The 26,520-nt window shown below is 37.6% G+C and overlaps 1 protein-coding gene and 1 long non-coding RNA gene across 8 annotated transcripts in view; one reads left to right on the top strand and one right to left on the bottom strand.

Moving 5' to 3' along the window:
• The window catches only part of EPHA3 (EPH receptor A3), a 206,089-nt gene that overhangs the window by 147,462 nt on the left and 32,107 nt on the right, over positions 1-26,520 (bottom strand). Inside the window, exon 1 of one of the 3 annotated variants that reach the window (XM_051780237.1) lies at positions 4,611-4,839. The exons of the other annotated variants lie outside the window; for them this stretch is intronic. Within the exon in view, the coding sequence (XP_051636197.1) occupies positions 4,611-4,628 (18 nt within the window). The 5' untranslated portion in view covers positions 4,629-4,839. Of the gene's footprint in view, positions 1-4,610; positions 4,840-26,520 lie in introns of those variants that run through there. 3 annotated transcript variants of the gene reach the window in all.
• On the top strand, positions 594-14,587 carry LOC127467829 (uncharacterized). Of its 5 annotated transcripts, none has more exons than XR_007903325.1 (4): positions 600-737; positions 903-1,006; positions 2,635-3,636; positions 14,099-14,582. It is a non-coding gene; the product is annotated as an uncharacterized LOC127467829 (long non-coding RNA). The 5 variants fall into 5 exon arrangements; XR_007903324.1 differs by having other exon boundaries at positions 903-1,033; positions 2,683-3,636; XR_007903323.1 differs by lacking the exon at positions 2,635-3,636 and having other exon boundaries at positions 594-737; positions 903-2,563; positions 14,099-14,587.

Raw genomic sequence — 26,520 nt, 5'->3', positions numbered from 1 at the left:
GAGACCTGGCATCTTACCACACAACTAGCTTGAAATTTATCCCAAATTATCCAAAACAATCAGATCTAATGGAAATTCAAACTCAAGGGAAAAAAATAATTTTTTTTCTTTTATTTTTTTTCTCCCCCGAAGGAAAACTCTTTTTTCTCCTCCAGAGGAAAACTACCCTTTTTTAAAGAAAACCTTATCCTCCTCACAAGAACATGTGTTTTCTGGCACATGACCTGACAGGCAATTGGAGAGGAACCATGTCCCACGTGCTACCTCTAGCACAATATATATTACCACAGTGATCTGAGTTTCTTTCCAAGTAAACAAACCTCATTTCACCAAGGCATAAAAACTATATTCATAATTTAACATAAATCTTGACCCTCTGTCTCAAAACAAAACCACCAGAAGCACTGGATGCACTAATGTCTCTTAGTTTTTAAAGAGCTGGGAAGTAAAATAAAATAAATATTGCAATAAATGATGTTATCAAAAACAAGTGCAACTGTCTTACAGATGCTAAGCACAAATAAATACACACAATATTGTGAAAGCAAGAGTACATACCTTATCATGGGAATACTAGGCTAATAATTAAACCAAACTGCAGAAAGATAAGTAAAGCCATCTTTTTCCCCCCATCTCTAGCTGCCAGACAGATGAGCACTTCATCATCAAACTTGTAAGGACAGCTGATTCTCACCCTTCTGCAAGCAAAATCCTCTTAATCACAGTGAGGTAAAAAGGTCACCACAATGAGGAAAACATCTGACTTTCTAAGACATCTGAATCCAGCATTCAAACACCCATTCAGAGCCTGGACAAGTAAAGCATTTATAGGGGTTTTTTTCTAGGCTGCATGTCTCCTGGAGAAACAGGTTTCTATCTCATTTCTCTCACAGGTTAAGCAGATTTTTCTGGGAAGTTCTAAACACAACAGTCCCCACGGTGGAAATCTGCGCTGAACAATCACTCACATAAAAGCACCTTTCTCCACGAGCACTGCACAAACCAGGTAAGATTCAGCCTTTAAGTGTAGCTGGTTTCAGAGATAGAAATGAGTGGCTGTTTGGTACAATGAGAGTTCAGCAAAGAGAAATTTATCCAAGGTGGAACTCACCCCACGCTGTGGATGTGGCAATCCGGCAAGAAAAATGTGTCCTTAAGTAATTATAATTAGAAATGATTTCACACAGTGTTACACATAATACTTTCAGGCATATGGCTCATAACAATAGGTTTTTATTTTTTAAAATTTATTCATAGTTAATAATAACACAGATAAAATTAATCAGGTCCTCCATCACTATCACCTTTTTCACCTAAAGCACTAATGTTGGATGTAACCACACAAGTACTGATGGTAAACCTTTCCAAAGAAATGATCATGGCATAGGCAGTCAAGAATGGAAAGAATACACTTCCCCAAAGTATTTGCTGGTTAGGAAATACGAGGATATTGCTTGTCCACATTTATGCCTCCATTTTCTAATACATAGATTAGGAACGAATAGTTAGTGGGGCAATATTTTTGTTATTGTTTAGTTATTACTTGGACTCTAACAAAGAGTCAGTCATGCCTTCATAAAAATACCCCAAACCATTAGCAAATGCTTTCAGAAGCATCAGCAAGCAGGAATTTTGAGGCATGAAACCATTACTTAAATGGGAAAACACCACTGCAATAGAGAAAGTGAAAAACATCTGTGGCACAGGAACACTTAAAATTTCACATTTGAAAAGCCTCTGCAGTTTGTTGCTTTGTATTTGGCAGCAAAACACAGATAAAAAATATTTACATCAAAATGCACAAAACAGGTGGATAATATAGCATTTCCTTGCTAGTTTGGCTTTCAAAGCAAGGTATTTTTACACATTTCCTACAGAAATCCCAAACCACCCCATGTTTCTCCTACTGTCATTAACACAACACTCAATGTACAGTGAAATTCAGTAGTGTTGTGCTGGATGTAACTGCAAAAAGCACCAGCTGCTGTATTAGGAATGGCATCCTTCCAGGTCTCAAATGTCTTATTTATATACAATGGAATCCTTCCAGCTGTTTAATATTTAGGGCTAATAAATATAATTGGCAGTACTACTGCACAAGGGCAAGTAACACAAATACATATAAAACTACTTCCCGACAGAAAACCTGATTTGTTCTTAGATGATTAAACCAAAGATGGATACAGAGTGCTGAGCACATTTTACATAGCTGCCTTTTTTTTTCTTTAATCCAAACAATATTTGCTTGTTTTCCAAGTGCAAAACTAAACAGAAAAAAAATACCAGGCACTGTTACACCAGCTGCTCTGAGACCAACTTTGCCTTCAACCAGTGTCTTCCACAGACCATGAATAAACTGGCCAGGTAGAAAGACAGGACACAGCACAAGTTTCCAGGGCGGGTGATTGTTTATTATTGATTCCTTGGAAAGTGATGGATCACTCCAGAAAACAGTCACACCACAGCAGCCAGTCCAGAAGTGATACTTACTCCCACAAGCAATCATTCTATGCATGTGCAGGACAACCTCTCACAAGCAGATGAACTCTATATGGAGTGAGAGGTGAGTACAATGAGGCTGAGAATGCAAATACAATAGAGGACATGCTCTAAGATTTGTGCCCCTATTTCCAGCTCTCTGGCAGACTTGATGTTGGCAAGGCCACTATATCATTACCAAAGTAATTAATGCTGAATGTAGCAGTCTTTCCTCCAACTCAAGATGATCGTCAAGTCCAAAGAGCTGGGGGTCTTTACGGGCAGTTTCCCAGACTCTGAGAAAAGCTTCAGGATCTGTGGCCTCCAACATGACAACCCCCTTTTAAGATCACAACACTGGATGTCATCCTGCACGGCAGACAGCAAAAGGCAAGCACTGTGACTCTGTCCCTTCTGTAAGGCCTTGATTCCACTGAAACCTTCCTCAACTCCCTGGCACAACCCAGATGGAAAACTAATCTACAAATGGAAATGTTTAATTTGCATGAGTGAGACACAGCTAATGCTTCCTAACTTCATATGGGAGAACAATTTAACTTGAAATCTTAAACAACTTCCACGACAGCTGGAGCCCAAATCAATTCCATAAAAGCCTGCTCAGTGCAATTACCATAATTTAGAGGTATCTGGGTAGTTTGGTTTTTACTTAGATCATATCTCATTGCTCTTTTTTGATATTCTTCACCTAAGCCATTACACACTCACAGATCATCTCCATGCTTCCATCTTTAGCACCATTTTTTAACAAAAACTTTCTCTTTCAACCTCTTTATTCAGGCAGTTCAGAACAGCATCCTTACCCACACGGAATGTCCTTCCAGTTAGGTACACAAAAGGTCTCACAGAAGGACTAACATGGCCCTCACCTCCCTAAATCAGCTCAGAATCAACTAATTGAACCTAAAACAACAGGTTCTTAAAAATCAATCAGGAGCTCTGCTGTTAACAAAATACGTGAAGTACTTAATACTATGATCTTCTTCTAAGTCATCAACAAAACATAGCATTTTTCCTCCTAAAGTTGCCTCTTTATTCCTGTTGAAGGAAGCACACCTACTCTTTCCCTAAAGAAAACAACATCTGAAATACTGTCTCAGCCATCACACCTTCCCTTCAATGAGTACAAGACAAAAATAGGTATGACATATACCTGAAAAGTATAATGTTGTTTCCTCCAATCCCTTGCTTGAGAAGTACTGGAAAAAATGGCAATAAATAAAAATAGTACATGTATTACTTTTTAAATCTAGCTATCATATAGGGTCTTCAAAACTAAGCACATGTTGAAATCAGAGAATAGTCATTATGCTTAAAAGGCTAAGTTAAAAATAACTCCAAAAAGGTTATTATTCTTTAGTCAGCTGCTGAGTCAAAAAAGAAATTATATTTTTACTGTAATTCTATGGAAATTAATTTCTTAACTATACAATTAGGAAAAGTTAGTTCTATGCACATATTTCCAGTTATTTTAATTGAAAAATATGTTTAATACAGGAACTCGTGGGTTGACATTTCATATTTTCTAAAGATAAATTCATTTCAGTTCAACAAGAAGAAAGTAATTAGACTGGGAATTCTGGAGGTAGTTCCCAGTTCTCAACCTCTGGCTAAGATGCTCTTGATTTCTCAAGGCTCTAAAACATTATTAAACAATTACTTTTCCTATGTCAAGCTAGGGAGGAAAGAGGAACTCATGCCTAATTTAATACGAGATAAATAAACAGAAGTAACTCAACCAGGACTTTAACCAAAGACTCTTGAGGAGCAATGGTATTAGCTAATTTTCACAGGTCTATACTGCAGCAGTACACTGGAGATAGACCATTTTCTGAAAACACTCTGTTCATTATTTGACAAACTGTACACATTTAGAACTGAAAACAAGTAAGCATGTCACAGAAATACACAGTTTTACATGCAGAAACAAATTAAAAAAAAAAGAAAAATGAAGGAAACAAAAAAACCTCCAGTTGATCACAATCTTATAGCCATTGGGCAGCATTCAGGTTCAAACAATTTCAGTTTTGAGTGAACAGAAGCTCATGACACAAAACAGCTCACAAACACACGAAGTAAAACTTGAAAAAAATCTGCTGTTCACACCACATTACCTGTGTCTTGTACAGCATTTTTGCTGCAGAACCCTCAGTCACAGGTCACTGTAAGCCCAAGGAGGAGTCAAATATCTCCTGGAATAGGAGACATTCAATCCTAAAAATATTGTCATATTTTAGAGAAGCCTCACAAAGAATCTCAAATTCAAAACTCATTTAATAGCTAGATTTGTATATTTACTATGTGGGAGGTTGAGAGACATTAGCAGGAACATAAACTCCTGACCTATAACCCCACTAGCCAAATTCCTCCATAAGACTCTATATGTAAACATAATGCTTGTATTTCATTTTCTGGCTTACTATGCTACAGTGGAACACAATGTGCTTCAAGAAACACACTACACTAATTATTATCATTGGTATCAATATTTTATTGCAGAGATTAAATAAGGTTCAGAGAATTATTGGAAATCTAAACATTGCTCATTAGCTCTAATGCTGAAAATATTTTTATAGATTACCTTTATTTACTTAAGCTTCATTTCTTTATCATAACTACCTTGAATGCAAACACACTGAGTAAAACAGCACTGCAGTTTTGTATTCAAACATTCAAAATTGCCTCACTTTTGAGTCCTGTGGTCAAACAAAAAAATTAACCTCGCACTGCTCTCAGTGAGACACTGATAACATGCTGTGAAAAGCCCAAAATGAAAACAACTGCACAAGAAGGATTTTTTTACCACAAAACACAGGGCTAAATATAAATGAAAGCCGTCTGGGAATGTGCATCAATAATATGTGAGTGTGTTTGACTCAGTTCTCTGCACTTGGGACTGCAGATGGGGGGGGAAAAAATCAGACAAGGATTCTACTGTTTTGTTTATTTTGCTGAATTGTGGCTCCAAAGGTTGAAGTTTACACAGCACTAGAACACAATGAGACCCTCTATTTGCCAGCCCTTGCAGCAGTGACCACATGGTCCTCCAAAATGTCCCGACAGTGACCTCAAAAGTAATGAGTGAATCACAGCTCAAAGGACGAGAGACAAACTAACGTTCACGCTGCCTCATCCTCCTGGTCTTTTCCTGCCCCAAGGTCAGGAACTTTGTCAAATTATTTATGTTTCTGATAAAGACTCAACTTCAAGACTCTGAGATAAGACCATCACAGACTTCCTATGTGAGTTGAGACTTTGAAGTCCCATAAACCAGAGATAAAAATTACATTTTAATATACTTGGTTAGGAAAGCTGCCATATGTAGGCAACTGTCTTTCAGATCTTCACTTGCTTCCCAGGGTCCAACTGAACATGTTGTGAGCATGAAATTCAAAGTCCACAGAGAACCTGAGCTGTCAAGAATCTTTGCCATGGCTGGAATCAGAACTCTCTCCTACAAGATGGATGGGACCTAGTGAGAAACCCATGGCATGAAAACACTTGGAATGTGCTTCAAGCCACAGGAAACAGGAAAAATTGAGTATCACTGCTGATTTATAACCCATGAAATACAGCTAGTAATGCAGATTTACTGATATGCAACAAAGTTCAGAAGTGCATTTTATAGCTGTTCCATATTCACATGTCCCAGAGCCAACATCCCAATTGGCAATGTTTTGGGAAATGAGATCTACAGCTTGAACTGAACCTACATGTCACTCATAGCTTACAACAGCAGAAAAAGAGATGGAGAACAAAGGAAGCTGATAATCCCAACAGAGTTCCATTTTTTAAATTTGAATTATAATGAACAAAATTATTACTGATGAAACTCAGTGCTGCTACATCCAAAACCAAAGGAGCTAGGCAAAAAAAAAAAAAAAAAGAAAAAGTGTTAAATAAGTACAATATCTTTGAGGCCATCAAGTCTCATATTTTATATACCAAAATTTCAAGTGGTCAGATGAACATTTCTACCATGAAAATAGCAATTTGCCCCCCAAAACAGACCAAAAATGCAAATTTGTTTATCCGTATCATTTTGTCAGAAAAAAAAATTTAAAAGGCAGGATTTAAAATTAAAATCCCCACAACATACCTTTGAACTCAGAGAAGTATTTTATGCAGGTGATATTAAATACTTTTCGCCCAGAAGTTTTATAATTTATGCATTAAGCATTCTGGAATATTCTGGTGTGCTTATCTCTTACTAAATGAAAAACTATGTTTACTGTGATCACACTGCACCTATTTCACTCCATAAACAAGAACACCTCCTACAGAAAAATCATTCTGTTGCCATTAATGATAAGATAGCAATTATTTATTTAAATTGAATATAAAAAGTCAGTGAAAAAGCTGAAGAATCATGCTTCACCAGCCTGAATATAATTTATCCAGATTTAACACTTCTTTCACTTCTCTATATGAAGAGATTTAGGGAAGAAAATAATAAAATATTATTCACATGTCTACTTATGCTATAATCTTAGAAGACATTTCTTAGAAGTACAGCCAAATATAATTGTGTGGACAGAGAGGCCAAATAGTTAAAAATACAAGAACTTTTTTTTATATATATAATGAGGCATCATTTTTCATTATAAAGGCCATACTCTATATCCCTATATCTATATGTAGGAAAACTCGGTTTCCCATAAAAAATGCAAGACTGACAAGAAAAGACAAAAGCCTTTTGCTTTGAAAAAGGGTGAGGAGAAAGTAAAAGCACAATTTAGTTATGATTTATGTTACCTTGCACTTATGCAGGTTCTTGAATTCAAGTATAAAACTGTAATTTTGTTACTGAGAGTGTTTAGAAGGTGGGTTTTTTTATTTTTTTTATTTTCTCTCTGCACTAACAGCAGGTAGTACTTCAAAAAAGAGGCCAAAGTTAGTCTCTGTTTACTTTTGCTTTTTCAGGGTTACATGTTGGCTTTAGCAATGGTCTTGCTTTATTTCCTAGAGGTGGAGGAGCAACAGACATGAAAAGCAGGCAAAATAGTTTCCTAGACAGAAGTTTGACAACATTTTTGTAATATTAGCAAAGAAACAGAAAAATCAGCATGCAATATGTAAGATTAATCACACAAAGTCTCATCACGAGCCTCCCACAGCTAAAATTTGTTCACATGAAACATTCAAATGATATTTATGAATAATCTCAGCTTGAATAAATTTTTTTACAGAAGAAACCCAACTGCATAGAACAAATTATAAACTGTTTGTACTGCTCTTTCTCAAAAGGCAAGGATATTTTTTTCCAAGTGGAAAGAAAACAAAAATACAGATTTTTGGGAAATATAAAGAAAAAGAAAAGTTAAAAGTATAAGAAACCTAGAAGAGAAAAAGTGGGACAAAAGGATGTCAGGTTTACAAGAGTAGGCAACAAAGATGACATTAAGTGACAAGAAAGAGCTAACGAAGAATGCTGCTGCAAAAAGAAAAGGGAAAAGAACAATCATAAAAAAATCCAATGCAATAGTGGGTATGATTCAAAAAACATTATAGACAAAGGAGAGGAGGAAAGAAAGCTGTTATTGAAACAAAGAAAGAATGGAAGCTGGGCAGAAAGGTGGTAGTCTGTACTAGAAATATTCCCAACCACTTGGAAGTGTGGAGAAGCAGTAGACAGATATAATGGAGGCCAGAGAGTGAGAGAAGGAAATTTCTGCAGCTTTCCAAAAGCTGGAAGGCAACCCCTAATTAAATCAGAGGGCTGTGACAGAATATAGAAGCAATACAATCGTGTTCTTTGCAGTCAAATTCCACATGCAGAGCATGACAATTTATATAAGACTGACAATTTTGCAACATTCAAGATGGGACATTTTGGACACGAGCTTCGGTTTTTCAAGATTGTCTAACACAGTGTTCTGAAGCATAAATTAAAATTCACTCACTATCTTTCAGAAATAACCACTCTGACTAATGCAACACCAAGCTGAAATTAAAACACCTCAAACAAAATACCTCATCAGAATATTCTCTCTCTGATGTCTTTTCCTTGTGAAGAGTTCAGAAATGTGCATCTGACCTCTAATCACCACATGGAAAACTGACTGAACTTGCTCGATAAATGTAATCGTGGCTTTACAACAGCTCAAGTGCTGATTCTGCTCTGCCCTACTCCTACCTTCCCTTCTGCTCCCTGCATCAGCATTAAAGTGGCAATCTAGAGAGGTGATACAGGGGAAAATCCACCTGCACGTCAGCCTGGCAAAAACACACCAAAACCAAAGCAAGGACATAAAAAAAAAACCAAAACCAAAACTAAAAAAATCAGCTACCCAAACAAAAAAACCCACAAACCAAAGCCAACCAACCAACCAAAAACAACAAAAAAACACCTCCAGCCCCTAATAAGGACACAGGAGCGTGATGATCAACGATCATCAAGTGCTAATTCCAGTTCCTAGGGGACTAGGGAAGACCGGAGGAACCCATCAATAATGGGTCCAGTCCTGTTCAACATGCATTAATGATCTGGATGGTGGGGCTGAGTGCACCCTCAGGAACCTTGCTGATGACACAGAGCTGGGAGGAATGGTTAATATGCCAGGGGGTCATCCTGCTATTCCACATCACCTTGACAGGCTGGAGAAATGGGCTGACAGGAACAGCATGAAGTTTAACCAGGGGAAGGACAAAGTTCTGCACCTTAGGAGGAGCAACATACTTGGGAACTTTTACTTAGCAAAATTGGATTTGTCTGCCCATGAGCACATCATTAGTTCATCATGACCCAAATATAAGCCCTTTTGGTAAAAAGACATCTAGATCTACAGAATCACCTTCTAGACTCTTCCACAATGGTCTCACTCCATACACTGCAGCAGAGTTTAACATCCAGCACTGCTGGTTTCCTGCATAATTTACAGAGCGACCTCATTCTGAATCCCAGAAGACCATCCCGTGCGTGGCACAACCCATCTGACCATGCGAGTGAAATTGTCCATCTCAGCAACAGCATCGCCCAGCACAGCACAAACATCAGGAAAACAGCACCAGCTTGCAGGGAATTTAAGGTGAAATCAGGAACTTGGTTACTACACTTCACAGCATCTCAGGTCACAAAGTTCCTTCTTTAAATTATGATGAGAGAACTCTGGTCTCAACAGAGCATGAGAAATCAGAGTCTGTGCTGAATACCTGTGCAAGGTCTTTTGTTCTTACATAAAAGCACTGGCACAGACACTTTCTTCTATGATTCCTCAGACTCAATCAACAGCATTTGCTATTCCACAAGTCTGTACCCTGAGGGCCCCATCTCCTTCATCAGCAGGGAAAGTATTCTCAACTCATAGTAGGAACACAATTTCTATTAACTATTTCCAGGCTCTACTTGGCAGCCCTTTATTTAAACAGCGTTAATTCAATCGTGACAGCAATTCTGGGGTGACTGCACATGTGTGATCCAAGTAAGGAAGAATGAAATGAGGTTGCATTTAACAACTTCTCTTGGCTCTAAAGAACAGCATAAGCAAGCAAGTCCAACTGTTCTGGTTAAGACAATTTGGTCTTTAACAGATTTCTGTGGTCATCTGCATGTATAGGGTAATAGATGTCAGAAAGGGTTTTTTTAAAAAAAATCAAGTATTATATATATATGAAGAGTTTTCCTACTTTAGAAAGTACACTATTTTTAGGTATTTAAACATTTTTTTGGCAAATAACACGTGCCCTTGAGTTTTCCATCTTTTAACAGTCAGAATAACAATCACCCAAATCTCTTACAATAAGGTAAATACCATGCCAATCAAAAGTTAATTTCTAAATTTTTCAAAACAATCTTATTCTCTGCATTGATGAACTTACGTATATATTTGTATAAAAAAAATCTGTCTCACAGAAAAACTTAAGATCCATGTTAGTATTTCTGTTTTATGATCATAAAATATGGCACTAAAGGAAAATTGAAGATTTAGTTAGAATTAATGTTATTTAGAATGTTCTAAGTGACAAAGAAACTGAGATTTACACAAAAAACAAAACAGGCAGATTGGCTGTGGAAAAAGGAAGAACTCTAAGAAATATCTACCCTACAAAGTAGGTCACCTAAAGAAAAAAAAGAAAGTTTAGTGTTCCTGAAAGTGAGATAATAGCACTTTTTTGCAGCAGATGAGCTCAGGAAAAAGTATTTTTACTGTTACATTTATTACATGAAAAGTGGAAGTACTGAGAAGGACCAATTCCATTGTGCAAGGCATAATGGGAATATTTAAGAATGACTCATCTGTGCACATACAAAGTGTTCTGTTTGAAGGGTAGATGTTATTCTATAGCATAGATTTGAGAAATCTCTGCCTCTCTACAGTGAATTATCACAGTAAAAAGAATACAGCACCTCCCAAAACAGAAGTTCATGTTTTATCAGTGTCCTGGTTGACAATAACTGTGATGTCCTGGTTTAAAATAACGAGAAATCAGAAAATTCAAGTGGATATTTCTGTAACATTGGAATACAAATGACTGTACATGCAGATGGAGTGAGCCAGCTTTAATGACACCATTTTCTGAAAACGGAGACATTTTCTATACAGAAATTCCATTCTTTGACTGAAATAGTGGAGTAAAGTCGAAGCAAAGTGTCATAAGAACATTTTGTGGAAAGCATTGTTTGCTTTCATTGGCTAAAAAAGGCAAAAAAAAAAAAGAAAGCTGTAATAAAAAATAATTTTAAAAAATTTGGGTTTTTTTTGTCTTACACCTGTAAAGAAAAATATGAAATATGGCACAATGTTAAACATTTATACAAAAAAACCCTGAGATGCAGCATAATTTAACATGTGCTTTTTTTGGTTTTACTTTAGTCAAAAAGTTTCAAACAATCCAAAATCTTACTCTTGTGGGAGTACAATAAATTTTTCAGCAGACACGTAAAAAAATTTTAAAAATGCATTGAACTTACTGAAAGTTGATAATTTCTGAGTATAATACATTGTAACATGGTGCAGGAAATAGGTGAAAAAATATTCCCTAAGTTAACGTCGTATCAGCCCACTCTTTCACTATTCCATTTATTTTCCAGTGAAGAAGAACTCGTTTCCTTAGCAGTAACTTTTGGTATTCTGTTGATTTATCCTTGCTTCTTTTTTTCTACTTGTTTGCTCTTCCTCTTTTTAAGGAGAGAAGTGTGGGGCAAGCACAACCAAACGATATGAACCATTTGCCTGTTCACCCTGACAGCAAAGCCCCTTTAAGCACACTCTGCATAAACAGACCTCTAACAGCCTTGCAATTATCAGTAATTTTAATCAACTAAGGGTTAACTTGGAGTAAAAGAAAGCATGGTAGCTAATTAATATGCCAAAGCAGCACGCTCTCTTCTGAAGGAGTTAACAAAGCTTAGGAAGGACGCATGTGTGACTTTTGCTGTCCAGGGCTGCACCAGGGGCACAGAGGGGCTGCGTTCGGTCAAATAATTGCATGTTAATTAGCAGGCTGTCAGCAGCACTTGGATGCCTCTGCCAGTGTCCTCTCCTTCCCAGCATCCCACCTCTGCCCTGCACTGCAAACCAGTGGGATTGATGCCTTAAGATCCCTAAGTATACAGATTTTAATGTAGCTTTTAGCATCTCGTAGCAATTTTAGGATAGAGCTTTTAATGAAATAATTTTGTACCAAATTCTAAAAGATTGTTTGATGTTTCTCGTCAAGGTTTTCAATAGGCTTATAAAGCTCTAAGCTCTCAAATCCTTGCAGCATCACTACTTTTATGTAGAAAATAATTTTAAAAAGTAAATTAAAAAACCTTCAAGAACTAAACATCAGGTATGGTAAGTTCAAAAAACACACAAAAACCTCTGACAAACATTCTGCCTTTTCTTACTCAGCATGAGAGCACTCACTTCTTTCTCCCAGAAAACATCATTCTCCCTCATTAGTTCACATTTGATACTTTCAGCAGTCAATTCTTTTTCCACAGATCTCTGCCCTTACATTGTGACACCAGGAAAGGGAACTTGCCACGTTTCTACTAACAAATACATTACTGAGGACAGCAGGCATTCCCAATACAATTTTCATGCTTTAATTACCAGCAGTATCAGTTGGTCTTACTAATCATCAGCTGAAAAATCCATATTTGCATCATTTTGACCCCACTGACAAATTAAAGAGAAATATTCACCAAGACTCACTTCTTTGGATAGCAAATAAACCTGCTATAAACATGTGCACTGAGGAACTTCACTGAGAAACACATCTACCTACAATCAAAAATCTCCTAAATATTCCTTTTTATGAGCTAGGACAAAGAACAGCAGAATTGAACTGTTACAAAGCCACAGCTAATAGGAAGAGAACAAACTGAAATTTCTCAAAAAAATCCTTTTTTGAGGGTAAAGTGCATACTTGACAAAGAGGTTCCTATGCATGCAATACTGGCAGCAGCATTTGCTTTAGAAGGTATGCACATTTGCTCATGAATATCTCTAAAAACACATTAAAAGCAAAGGCTTTCAGCCTTTTTCACAAGGTGTTTTCATGCCATCCAAATTCAGCAAAAAGATAAGGGTGTCATCTAGAGATAAGTGATATTTTACTAGTACAATACACTCCATGTAACTCATGATGCACATGAGCCTCCTCAGGCATTTAGGGAATAAGAAGCTGGCTGCAGAAAGTCATTTTATACTTTTTTAGGGTCCAGTAAGATTTTTATGCTAATCTGACACCTTTTGGGTCCTAAACCAACAGGTAAGACTCAGATAAATGTTAGAGGATTGGGGTCTCAGGGGGCAGTGAAGGAAGATGAAAAGTGTGAAGTGAGAAAATTAGTGCATACTAGAATAATTTCTGAAACTCTGCAAAAGAAATGACAATGGACACGAGACTGATGCCATTGCTTATGAAGGTAAGATGCCACAGGACATTTGTGGGCAATCTGTGGAGCAAGCTACTGAATTTAATGGCTCAGATATAATTCAGTAACACTGGCAAAACAGCCTGAGCTTCATTACATTTTAAGCCATTTTAAGGAAATACAGCTGAGTGAAGAACAGAGCTGGCATTAGCATTTTGCAACATGTGGCAAGGCTTTCAAGACAGTAAAAAACTTACATAAACTTTGTGATTATACGCAGCTTGAACAACTTACAAAAGCTCACAACCTATTTTTTCATTATCTTGCTCCTTCCAGTTTTAAAAAAGGCATTCTTCCAGTGATCCAATCACCATAATTTAAAAATTACTGCATTATCAGCTATCACCTTCACCTACCAAAAACACCACCCTCTCCCCATGTTCCATGGAACATCAAGTGGTACTGGTGGAAGCAGAGATAAGTCAAGATGCTGGGTTTTCCCTACAGATCAAAAGATCCTGAGAGTGTAGAAAACAAATCAATGGTGGGCTGATTCCAGAGCTGCAAACTCTTCACTGAAAAGCTCATAACACCTACTAAAAGAAACCAGCCCCACCAGATCTTCAAAAAGACAGGACTGCAGAAAACAACATCATTTCCTCTCATTTTTCACAAAGCCACTGAAATGTCAACCAACTGGATGCTCTTTGAGACACGGAAATGTAACTCTGCTCCACTGTGCACACATATTATGATACCACCTAATTAGGTGATTATGTATCTTCTTTCCCACAGGACCTCTGTGTTCCAGAAGAGTGGGAAATCCTGATGAATAGCAAGATCTGCTCTGGATTCAGATACTTCTGGAGAGAGACAGTTTTACAGGGCAACCAAAAGTTGTATTCCAGCTTTTGGCCACGGGTCAAGGGTCCCCTGGATTTTGTACAGTGGAATGCAGGATCTATTTAGATATATCTTAGGATGCCTGTTGAGTAAAAATGACCTTTACTAGTTAGACATTGTGCCTCTGAGTGTACAAGTTAAATGGTGCATGTGCAGTGAGTCAGGATTTAACACTTCGGCTCCCAGTCGGTTTTTAAGTTTCTGAACTGATCAAATAAAGACTGAACATACAGTTATTCACAATATTTTCTCTCTTCTTTCTCCCCCCACATTAAGACCAAGCAGCAGATTCAGAGACCAGTGAGATTAAAGAACAAGCAAGGAAACAAAAAAACTTCCGTGATTTTAGGCAATTTGGACATGGCCATTGAAGAGTTTTACAGGAAAAATACCTGATCATGCAAACATATTATCAGAACTCTCCTAGGAGCAGGGATTTTGCTTAGATAGGCTAAAAACTTCTCTAGATCCATATTCTGCCAAAAGCATTTTGTTACATCTCAAAACTCAGATATCACAACATTAGAGTTCAGTTGCACTACCCAAACAGCTGTAAGTTTTATGAGCAATATTAGGATTCACACTGGGAAAATCACTAGAAAAACAATTATATACAGAAGCAGATGGTTAAAGACTAACTAAAAATTGGAAGACTTACTAAACACATCCTGTTTGAGTTTAAGGTCAAATGCATGTCACCAAGGAACTCCTTTAAAAGACAATGCATCCAACAAGCTGCAAAATTTAAATCCTCAATTGTAAGAATTTTACCTGAAAATCAGAGACGAAAGTGAATAAACAGCTCAGCTGTCTCAGCTTCTCAGCTCTTCCATCAAATGTATACCTTGCATTTCAGCCTGAAAAATCTTTCTTTACAGCCACATGTGTTGCAGAGAACTTTACTCCCAATGTTATAATTTCAAGGCAATAAGGAGATGCCAAATAATCTCTGCATTGAGAGACTGCTGGTCACAGCTAATTAATTGAGTCACTGACCTGAGCAGTGCCTTAATCAATGTTTTAATCAATTTTTTATGAACAAATTCAAAACTACTAAACACTTCTTTCACTGGTCCAACAAGATAAAGCTGTGCTAACTCGGTGTAGAAGCCCAGAAGACAAGGGCATTCTATCTGAAATGAGTTGTTTCCCCTCCTCATTAAAAACTCCTAATTTAAAAAGAGCCTCATGTTCACCTGCATCTAAACCCATGTAAAGTGAATTACACAGATGAAAAACTGAGCATTCAAGCCAGAGAAAGAAACAAACACCCCTGAAGGCTTCAGAGGCATTTTTAACTGAGTTGTAATACAGGAATCCAAACAGCATCTTACTGTGTCTGCTTTTGCTTTGCCCTAAATAATGACACACAGCTGTATTTACACTGCTGTATATTTAGGTAAAATGTGTCTGCAACCTGTGTAAGGTAAGCAATGCATTTTTGCTGTTGTAACATTAACTTTTGGCTTTTTTGACCTGTGTGTTCAAAATGTTCCTTGCCTCAACACCCCCTTCATTTTCTTTGCCCTGAATAGTTGCACACATAGTGTGCAGACCTGTTTCTTGTTACCAATGCTAGAATTCCAATCTGTACTTTGATCATGGCCCAATGAGTGGTAATTTTCTATGTTGAACATGTCAGTCTGAAAAAAAAAAAAGAAGAGAAAAAAAAAAGAACAAACTGTTCCCAGTCTCTGAAATTTAAAAACAAAAAATCCACAGTTCCCAAAGTTATCTGCTTCTTATCAAGATCCGTGTTTGGCACCAGATGCATTTGATTCATTCATCATTGTCAGTGCACTTACACACTAATTATTTCAAATTGTTTCCTTGGGCAGAGGTCTAGGACAAATGCAAGCAAGCCAAAAATAGCAGTTATGAATAATTATGCATAATTTACCTCAAGGCCTGGGCCAGGCTATCATTAAAACTTCTTCTTTCCACCTGTGATCCCAGCTAATTGTGGACTTTAAATTAGTTCAAGATTACTTTTTCTTTTTTTTTTTAATACGATGCCAACATTTAACCTTCCCATTAGAAGTTTTCTGATGCTTTAAAAATTTCCAGTGAAATGTCAACAAGGTTCCTTCTTTTTTAACCATGCCCTTGTATTTCCCAGCCTGACAACAAACTTTGCTAACAGGAAAAACTTCAGAGACAAAGTCAGCACATGTAGCCTCACGTTAAGGCTGCCAAATAAGGTTCTTAAAAAAGCACAGTTCCTCTCTCTCAACCTCAAAGTAAGTTCTGATGCTCCAAAACTAAAGCTGGTTTAGTCCCTTGACCTTTCCTTATTAAAGTTCTGACTCCTTCTGGAGACAAGAAGAGAACTTTCCCAATAACAACAAAACCAAAATTTATAAAACACTTGCTCCTCCAAACTCAGAAGTATCTGTTTAATTCTACAGACAGCAAACTCATTAACTCCAGTGGGATCCAAAGGGGTCAGTGATGAAGGTGTAGATGATTTTGCTGAACTGGAGCCTTATTCCATTAATTGTAATGAATGTACCTCCTATGTTGTTGTGCTGCTTTAACTCCTTAAAATACAGCTTTGAAATAAAAACTGATGAAAAAAAAGGAAAACTCACCCTGAAGATTTCCAGGAGAAGAAACATATACCTCAAAAAAAAGCAAGTGTATGTACTACTGATAATTCCTAAATACTCTCCAGTTTGGGAACACAGTACAAGCTTCAATGTTGAGACAACAGAAAATATGGTAACAGTAGCCAGAGGTATTAATGCACAAATTATAAGCATTGCTTACTCAGAAAAAAAACATCTACGAATTCCTCTATTCGGTCTCTCAAACATCAGACCTCACAGGGACAAAAAATACTTCACTGTTCAGTTAACAGTGCAAGTCATGCAGGAACCAGACCAGCTAAGTTGTGAAGCCTTGGGAGCCAAGGGTATGTTTACGTACTTTCCTTATTCAAGATAACAAAAAATATCAAAGCAGATATTTTTTTTAAAAAAAGTTAGATTCAGTAACAAAATGAACAAAATGTAAGACATTATTAAAAAGAAAACACACACACAGGAAAAACTGTCTTCTGGATAGTTACTTAAAGCATTAATCACAAAATAACTCTTCTACTAAATTCAGATATTCCTAAAATAATAATGAAGTTTACATGGTATGACCAGTTCTACAGCTGACACACAATTCTGCATCATCTACAGATTTTAGACAGGAGACAACGCAAACTAACGTGTTCTAAGTTGGCCCTTCTTAAGTTTCACAAACATGATAGGAAAAAAACCCAAAGATTGCAGTGCAATTCCTTTAAAAATAGAAAAAGAACAATGAAAATTAATTCATTAAACACTTGCTCCTCCAAATTCAGAGGTATCTGTTTAATTCTACAGACAGCACGCTCATTAATTGCAGTGGGATCCAAAGGGGTGAGTGATGAAGGTGCAGATCACCTCGCAGAACTATGAGTGCTTTGGCATCCCCACCTGACTTACAGAGGGAGCTGCACTGGCTGTCTTTGCACCACATTATTTTGTGGTAGGGCATCTCCTGCTGAACTGCATGGGATAAACTGCCTGTATCTGTGCCTTCAGACAAAGTCAACTGAAAAAAGGTGGGAATGCTGGAGAATGGATACAGAAAAGGGAAGAATGCAAATTCATTTCCTCTATAGGAGGTGGCTGCCATGTCATTCAAGTCTCTTGTGATTGTAGTTGATCCAGTTTGTTTAACACTGCAGGTCTAAAGTGATTGTTATCAAAATATTTCATGTTCAGGGACTTTCATTTGCATGTCTCGCCAATGTGCTCAGATCATGGAACACCTGCCATTTTACACAACAAATTCCCTGTTGTGGAGAGACCTGGTAGTCGTGTCATCTCAGTTCTGTGTCAAACTTTGTTGTGGCTGGTTTACTATTATGGATCTTACACTGCTGAATTTATTTGCCAGTCTACTTGTGTTTGCTATAAGGAGCAAGGAAGCACTTTACAACTTGGAGAATACATCTCTCTAGAATAGGTATCTCCAGGTCCTTCAAGACAGAATTAATACAACCATGGGAGACTAAGTTTTGGAAATCAAATGACCTTTTCAACTTTTATTTTCCACAAGGAGAAAACAAAGGCATTAAACTCATCTCTCAGCTCTTTTCTATCCATCACACACACCTTCAATGTGAGGTATAGACTGCTAAATGCTCCTCAAAGCAGAAGGATTTTTATTATGAACATCTTGTCATAAACAAAGTTTTCCCAATCACTAAAACTAATAGGTAGTATAAATACCAGTGATCACGGTTCTTCTTTCCTGACAGCACACATGAAATTCTAAATTGATATATGCACACAGAAATTAGTGTCTCAGCTGTATATGCAACAGAAGAATTAATATCAGTCTTTAAAAATCATGAAATAGAATTTAGAAGCATCTGCATGCTAATCACTGAAACAATAAAAGAAATGGAAGGCGTTTAGAACAAAACAACTTTGTTTTCCATTTGTCACATTGTGTTTTTTAAAGTGGCAAATGAAAAGATACAATTTTCATAAAATGGAAGTATTACAAGTTCAGTTAGACAGCAACCAGTTTATGTTGAAATCAGTTGTTTAAATCTTGTACTGGCTTAATTTGCTTTTTTATGGAGAATCACATTTTTTAAATTGCAGGGTTAAGACTATAGTTATTACTTTAAAATATTTATGAAAAAGACTCATGAAATTTCCTGTTGTTCTTTAATTCAAATATGCTGGAGTCACAGATAATCAAGTTGTCAAGGCCCAAACTTAGAAGGGTTCTTATGTACCCAGAACAAGGAGGGTTTCCTTAGATTATATCAAAATATGAAACAGCTATTTTCCCTTCAAGTCATAAACAGTGCCTGGCATTCCTGCTTACTATATAAATCAAATATTAACCAAATCAAATATAAATCCCTTTTTTACTATCTCCATATTTCTAATTTACCACAGCTTAGTGTAATTTCAGCTTTGTGTACAAATGGAATCCAAGCAATTATTAAATAATTAATAAAATATTATTTTAAAAAAAGAACTATGGGATTTTTTAAGTGCTTTGTATGATTCACTGCATTCATTCAAGCAGTCCCTTTGCAACCACTGTTAATTCACACATTCACATTCTCATAGTCATCTGACTTTGTCTTCATTGTGGATCATCACTTATTAAGGAGAAAAACTTTCTAGATTCCTTCAAATCATAACTATCAGTTCAAAACCAGGGAACTGACCAGCGACTTTGTTTTTTACTATCAGAAACACAAAGGGTTCAACACTGACAAAGAAACCAAAAAAAAATGGAAATGGGGTAGACTGATACAAGAAATTGGAGTTAGAGAACTACATATTTTTGCTAAACCAAAATTATCATATGACAGCCATTTAAAGGAATACAAAAGGACTTACTTCATGTGATTCACCGGGGTAAAATTCACAAAGCACTCATTAAAAAAAAAAATCCCATTAAGAAACAAGAGACTGATTATCAGCAAATAATTCATAAGAGCAAGAGATACAAAGCTGGTCAAGAAAAGATCTCCCAAAGGACTCCCATTAGCTGGAGTTTTAAAATTAGGCTGTACAACATATAAGAACATGTACTTCAGGGATCCAACCTGTTCATCCAGGGGATAGAAAAGTGGCTTACTTTCCCATTTTACTTTGTTGTTTTGTGTGGAACCTGGTTACAAGGTCTGAAATGAGGCAGGTACTGAGAAGAAAGGCAAGCAGGAAGACCACCTGCATTCCTTGAAAGAACAGAGTGGCTTAAGTTGAAACAAATAGCTTGTTCCAGCATACTTACATATTGGTTGCTAAACCGAACAAGCAAAACCACCACAATCTTTTTTCTTGCAGCTACATTCCACAAATTCCCTATGAAAAAGCTAAAAAAACAACCAAATGCCACGAAGTGCACCTTCTGACCACAGTTCTAGAGATCTATTGGCTTCTTTCCAAAAATAACCCCAGTAAGATTTAAATAGCTGAGGTAAACTACTGAATATGTAGATACTAATAAGATTTCCACTAATTTCACACATTTTGCTCCAGTACCTCTATGACTAATAAGATGGAACTAGTAGAGATCAGTCCTTCAGAGAATGTATTTGACTCGTTTCCATTCTCTGTTCCTGGTGTGGGGGTCTACAGTGTTGGAGTATCCATTTATGGCCTCAGTTCTTCTAACTACAATTTTCTTTTATATATTTTATGTGTTGGGTAACAGGAGAGAGATGCAAAAATAAGTTGAAGACATATTCTATGCTGTTGCTTTCTACAGCAGTGTTGAAATACAACTTTGCTGCTTGAAGCACCAGCCACACACTCCCATTTTTAGGAACAGGGAGGTGAAATACCTTGGTGGGGATCCAAGAACATAAAATGTTCTAACCCACACACCACTTCAGCAGCACCATGGTAAGGCACAGTGTTTCCTTCTCTTTATTTACCAACCACATTCCTCATAGCTATAAAGCTATTGGGGTAGGGGGGGTAAGGAATGAGCTTTTGTACTGGTCTCTGAAAGATTTCCTCCTGTTTCTGATCCACCTGTTCTTTTTCATCTAGAGCCATTTCTTATAGTCCTCACAGCACTCATTTTTAGTACGGGAGTTACCTACAAATATTTCACCCTTGTTTTATTACATCTAGAGATTGCTTAGAAACTAATGAAATCTTACCATAAAACAAATTAGTATAATAAACTATAACGCAAACTCCACTGTAATGTCACAGTCATCTTAAATAAATTTCTGTCAGTAAATTTCATCAAAATAAACATATTTGTTTTTCCAACTAGGATGGCACCAATGTTGTTGAATTATTTTTCTCCAGACAATGTTGCTCTCAAGAAGCTTTACTTCATGTCTCTTCCACGTTACATCCTCAAATCACTTGTCACAAAACATCTGCTTTGAGTAAATCAGTATTTACAGAGGAAAAAAAAAGATAAAATCCTATTCATTGCATTTGCACAAGGAGGCTAAAAACCACAGGACAATGAAGTATCAGGTATCTATGACAAAGTGGAACAAATTCAGAGATGCTGTGAACTGTGGTGTCGATTACACATAGAGAAACACATAATTCAGGGTGAAAAAGACTGGCTGGTGCTAAAAGAAAAAAAGGCAGATTATCCCCCCCTGCTTGGCTGTTTTATTTCATAATAGGAGAACAGACTGAAATTCACTTTTCAGGAATGCCAGGAAAAATGTATATTGCACTGCTGCCTCTGCTAACCATGGCCCAGACCCAAAGGTATCCACAGGCTGCCTTAGGAGAGGACTGAGGGAGTTATCTCAGCCTTCCTGGCCACTGTGCAGGAAGCACAGAGAGCAGGAGAACACTGGGGAAAGGGACAAAGGCCCATCTATCACTCAAATGCAAAATTTGTCAGTGTTTGACCTTCAACTGTTTGGAGGTTTTTATCTGCAAGCTAATTTTCCGTTTTCATTTTTCCACATCCATGCTGCAGTTCCTGAGTACAGTAAATCTCCCTCTTTTTTTTGATATATAATCTCTTTTAATATCCTGTGCTCTCTTATCACACTACAGTCCTCCTCTGTAATATATTATCCATAAATTTTTCAAATGATATGAACTTTAACAGCTATGGATGTGATTGAAATACAACGGTAACTATTTTGTTCCTACAAAAATATTCTATGGAGGCTCATGTTCGGCCTTTACGCTGAAGTCACATCTGAGTCATGAAAATTTAAGAATGGAAGAAAATTGAGTCTCCAACTCAAAGCCATAAAAGGCACAACACCAAAGATGATTCTTTTTCTGATTTTCTCTGATTTATGATATACATTTATTTGTGCATGAAAGGAGATGCACAAGCACTCTAAGTCAAATACACGTAAGTAAAATGCTAAAACTCAAAAATGTGATTTCTCATTCTTACAGCTGATAAATGTTATCAGCCATAAACATATCAGGGGCAAGGCCTATAGATCATACACTACAAATAGAAATTAAAATTAAATATGGGTTGAGGAACCCAAAGTCTTATATTAAAAATATTCAAAAAGGGACAACAGTCCTCTATCCTCCATGATAAAATGCTTTCTAAATGATAAAATTCTTTCTGAAATGATCCCACTCACCTGCTGAAATGTTTCATTTTTGCTGCTTTTTTCAGCTTTTTGCTCAGATAATTCCACCAAACTCAAACACTGGTATTTGCTGAACTGAAACTCTGTCTTGAGTCAAATCCAGCTACACTTCCACCTACTAAAGAAATATGATGTCTTTTGAAAATTGCAACTTATTTTTCAAGTGCCATAGTATTCCACTCTATGCAAATTCCACTCTATGCAATGCAGACTAACGGTCACAATTTGTCACAAAGATTCAAATACTTGGATTTTGCTGCAAGCTACACTTTTGACAGGTCTTTGGAGGGGCCTAATGATAGAGTTTTCACAAAACTTTTCTGCAACTGTAGGTCTAATACCCTATTAAACTGAGTTACTGATTCCAGAGAATCACTCCTTGAACAGTGGTTTACTAGTTAAGCAACAAAATTTCCTACCTGAAGCTCTTTACTGGCACCCCATTTCCTATTTACAAAGACCACCACAGTAAAACGCTAACTTGCAGTTTAGAATGTGTCACATTAACAGGAGATTAAAGAACTTCGCAACTCAAAAATACCTTACAGAAAACCTGAAAATCAAGTCCAGGGAGCAAAGCACCAACAGTCACACACATTATTGGTCTCCAAATATGAAGACTCTATATTTTTGAGACATGCTATATGATATGATAAAAAAAGAAAATCACAATTCAAAGTTTAAAACCTCAGATGATGTGGTAGTTTGGTCTAGGCCTTCCTTGGTGACCAGTTTGTAACCAAGGAAGGGCCCAGATTTACCCGGTATTCCCTACGATTTTTACGTAAGCCGGGCTATAAGAAGAAAGGAGGAAAGGCCTTTGCTCTCTTTCCTTCTGGTGGCTTGGAGGTGCAGGTTCCCTGCTGTTGAGTCTGTCGTTGTTGGGGAGCGAGGCCTGGTCGGGCCTTGCCGACCTTGGGACACAGAGGGTGCCGGCGATCGGTCCCGAGACGGGCCAGAGAGAGGCTTGGGGGGGCCCCGCCAAGGTTGGACCGGGGGCATCCGAAAACTCGGAGGAGGAATCAACATTCCAGGACACGTACGTATGATAAACTGACTGAACTACAGCAGCCTACAGAACAGAGGTATGATGAGAGAGATCACACAGCAGAAATGGCACAGACCCAAAGAGAAAGGACTCAGAACTATCCTGGACTTTGTGAGGGAGAAAGAACTTCAGCAAACAGATGGAGGTTGGTGGGGGGAGTGTTTCAGGTTCCCCGAACACTCCCATGAGAGAGAGACTGGATACCTATCAGCCTGAAAAGGCTTTTCCTGGACTAATTGAGGAAGAAGCTTCAAAGGGACTGATAGAAGAGTAATATATATATACAGTTGCTTTTAGCTTGTATAGTATTTATTTGTGTAAATAAATGTATATTACTTCCCCTTTCCTCCTATAGAAGCCTCTGCCTGAAAGTTTTTTCTCTTCAGTGTTGAGATAAATTGTGGGAAGGGGTGGGGGAAGCCTGGAAAGTGGATTTTGGATTTCTAATGTGGCTCAAACTGCCACAGGTGAGAACTCCACACCTCAGTAACCTCACTTCTTTTACCATTTGTTTAAATTTTAACTCTTATTTTATACTCCAACAACTGGTACAAATCATGGTCAGGAAACAGAAAATTACTTTTTCATTAAAAATTATTTTCCTATTCACTTTCTCATACCCAAAAAACCCCCCCACAACAAACCCATACTGTTTTTGCCAGCCCCTGGCTGGCATTTTCTTTCTCCTTTAATTTTTTTTTCCCCAAAGAAAACATTGAGACATACAGCAACTATGTAATGAACAAATTTTCTCTCATTATTTATCACTAAATAACAAAGATGACTAATTTCATTTCAGAAATAGCAATACTTAATACTTACCAACTATGTTGTTATGCCTTTAAAAAAAAGGGAAGGAAAGGGAAGATGGTTCTTAGTTGTAAGAATAATCAAACCTTGTAAAATTGGCCTAATATATATTAGTATCAAAACACCAGCAAATCTTCATTACGTTAGGATTCTAGTTGTTACTGCAATTTTACTCACTTAGATTTAGTCACTGTCTGGGAAGACGTGGTGGTGGTAAAACAGTTTTCCCCTGAAGCTATAAAATGGTAAATCCCCAGGGGGTGGTGACCCTTGTGGTTTTGAGCCAATGAGCCCTTCTGCAAAATATAAACATATCACAAGTAGACTGGAAGAGAAGGTAGTTGTAGTAGTTGTTAAAGAAGTAGCCATGCTGTAGAGCCAAGAGGAGAAGCAGCAGCAGCCCCACTGGGGGCTGCAGGGACTTGGAACAGTGTAAAACTGGACTGAGGTCTGTGACTGAGAAGCTGGAAGTTTTCTTCCTCCACCGTGAGCAGCAGAAGCGGCAGCAAAACCAACACTGGACGGAGGAACAGTGGCAGAGAGCCAGAAGAGATAAGGAGTAGCAAACACCATGCAGCCAAGGAAGACACAGAGCTGTCCGAGAGAAAGAGAGCAAGCAGCAGAGAGAGCAGAACTAAGCTCTACAGAGACAGAGTTTTGGTGTAAGAACTGAAACCAAAACCCCCAAAATCCTTTTGTGACCTCTCCTAAGTGGAGAAGATGGACTCCTACTGATTGGAAGTCCTAAGGTGCAGCATGCACTGCAGAGAGGAGCTGAAAAGCTCAGGCGTCCTGGAAAGCTAGACCGGGATGGCCAAAGGAATGCAGAGGAGGGCTTTCATCCCACCTGCTGCCCTGGGACAAAGCACAGAGCTCTGCAAAGGGGGCTTGAATCCCCTGAAGATACAGACTGTCACAAAGACCTCTGGGCTTCGTTGATATGACCGTGGTGAGGCGCCCTTTGTCCGGGGAAACGCAGCCCACGGGAGACCAGACCCTCGCTTGAAGAGGAGTGGCTGAGGGGCTTGGATACCCCTCGTGTGTACTGGCAGAGATCCAGCTACAGCTGCTGCATGAGAAGAAGAGATACCTGCTGCCTTAGAGACATTGCTGCTCTGAGAGCGGAAAGGATCTTTTCCTTCTTCCCGCCTAGACCTTTATTTGGAGGGGAGAAGAGATTTGATCCATTGTAAATACTGTTATGTCATGGTAGAGATAGCTAAGATGGTATGTAATCTATTGTAGTATTTATTTGTACAGTCATTGTAATATATTCCTTTCCCCCCATTTTGAGTCTCGTGTGGTGTCTGGAAAACCCATCTCACACTGGGTTGAGATGTGGGAGGGGGGCTTGGACTAGGGGATTGGATTTTAGGGCTCTCAAACCACGACAGAAGAAAATATAATTTCAGGAGCAATAAAATAAACATTCATTCTGCTAATATAGTGATATAACCACAGGCTATAAGAGCTGTTCCTCTGAAATCAGCATACTAATGCTACAGCAAAAAGTAGTAAAATTGAGATCAGATTTGCACCCCAAAAAATCCATAGTAATATTTAAATCAACAAAGAAAAAGAAAAAAAAATCACTGAAGTACACACACATCCAAACTCTTCAGCCACAATGATTACAGCTGCTATTGAAATTACACCACAGACCTAGAAAAGCTCATTGCAAATTAGCTGTCAGTCACAGGCACATTCTGTTCTCATGACTTACATATCATGAATGCTTTGAACTCACAGAAAGGTCAATAAAACTAGTTCCATACACAAACCTTTAGTAGGACCAAAAACTAAATAAAAACTATTCTTTAATATACGGAACCAAATCAGACTAGAACTGTTAAGTTGATATTACATGTCACCATAATTCTTCTTTTCCCTCCAGAAATACTGAGATGCATTATTACATCTTACTCTTAGAAATCAGGATTTGATCAGGCTTGTGATATGGAACATCACTCACTGTCTATTCAAATTAAGTTGCCAAGATCAGAAATACTGTGACTCTAAGCTTGACAAAATTGATTTTTTTTTTCATATTGCTCACAATATTCCATCTCCCTTGAAACTGTTGTCTGAAATAACACCTGCTACATCTAGTATGAAAGTCTAACCATTAAATGATTTTGTATAACGTGACTGCTTTTCTTTACACTTTTGACAGGTACTATTGTGGGGTTTTTTCTATTTCTCTGTGAAAGTGGTATTTGAGAGATATTTATATGACTACTACTTGCAGCTAGCCCTTAAAGTAGATTTGAATGGATCAGAGGAACACCCAAAAGCTCTGAATGATACCTACAAGAGTTTTGCTATGCCAACAAGCAC

Source organism: Manacus candei, unplaced genomic scaffold, assembly GCF_025592945.1.
Source record: "Manacus candei isolate 608988 ecotype Guabito, Panama unplaced genomic scaffold, ASM2559294v1 h1tg000014l, whole genome shotgun sequence".
NCBI classification, from domain to species: Eukaryota; Metazoa; Chordata; class Aves; order Passeriformes; family Pipridae; genus Manacus; species Manacus candei.
This window is presented reverse-complemented; position numbering and strand designations above follow the sequence as displayed.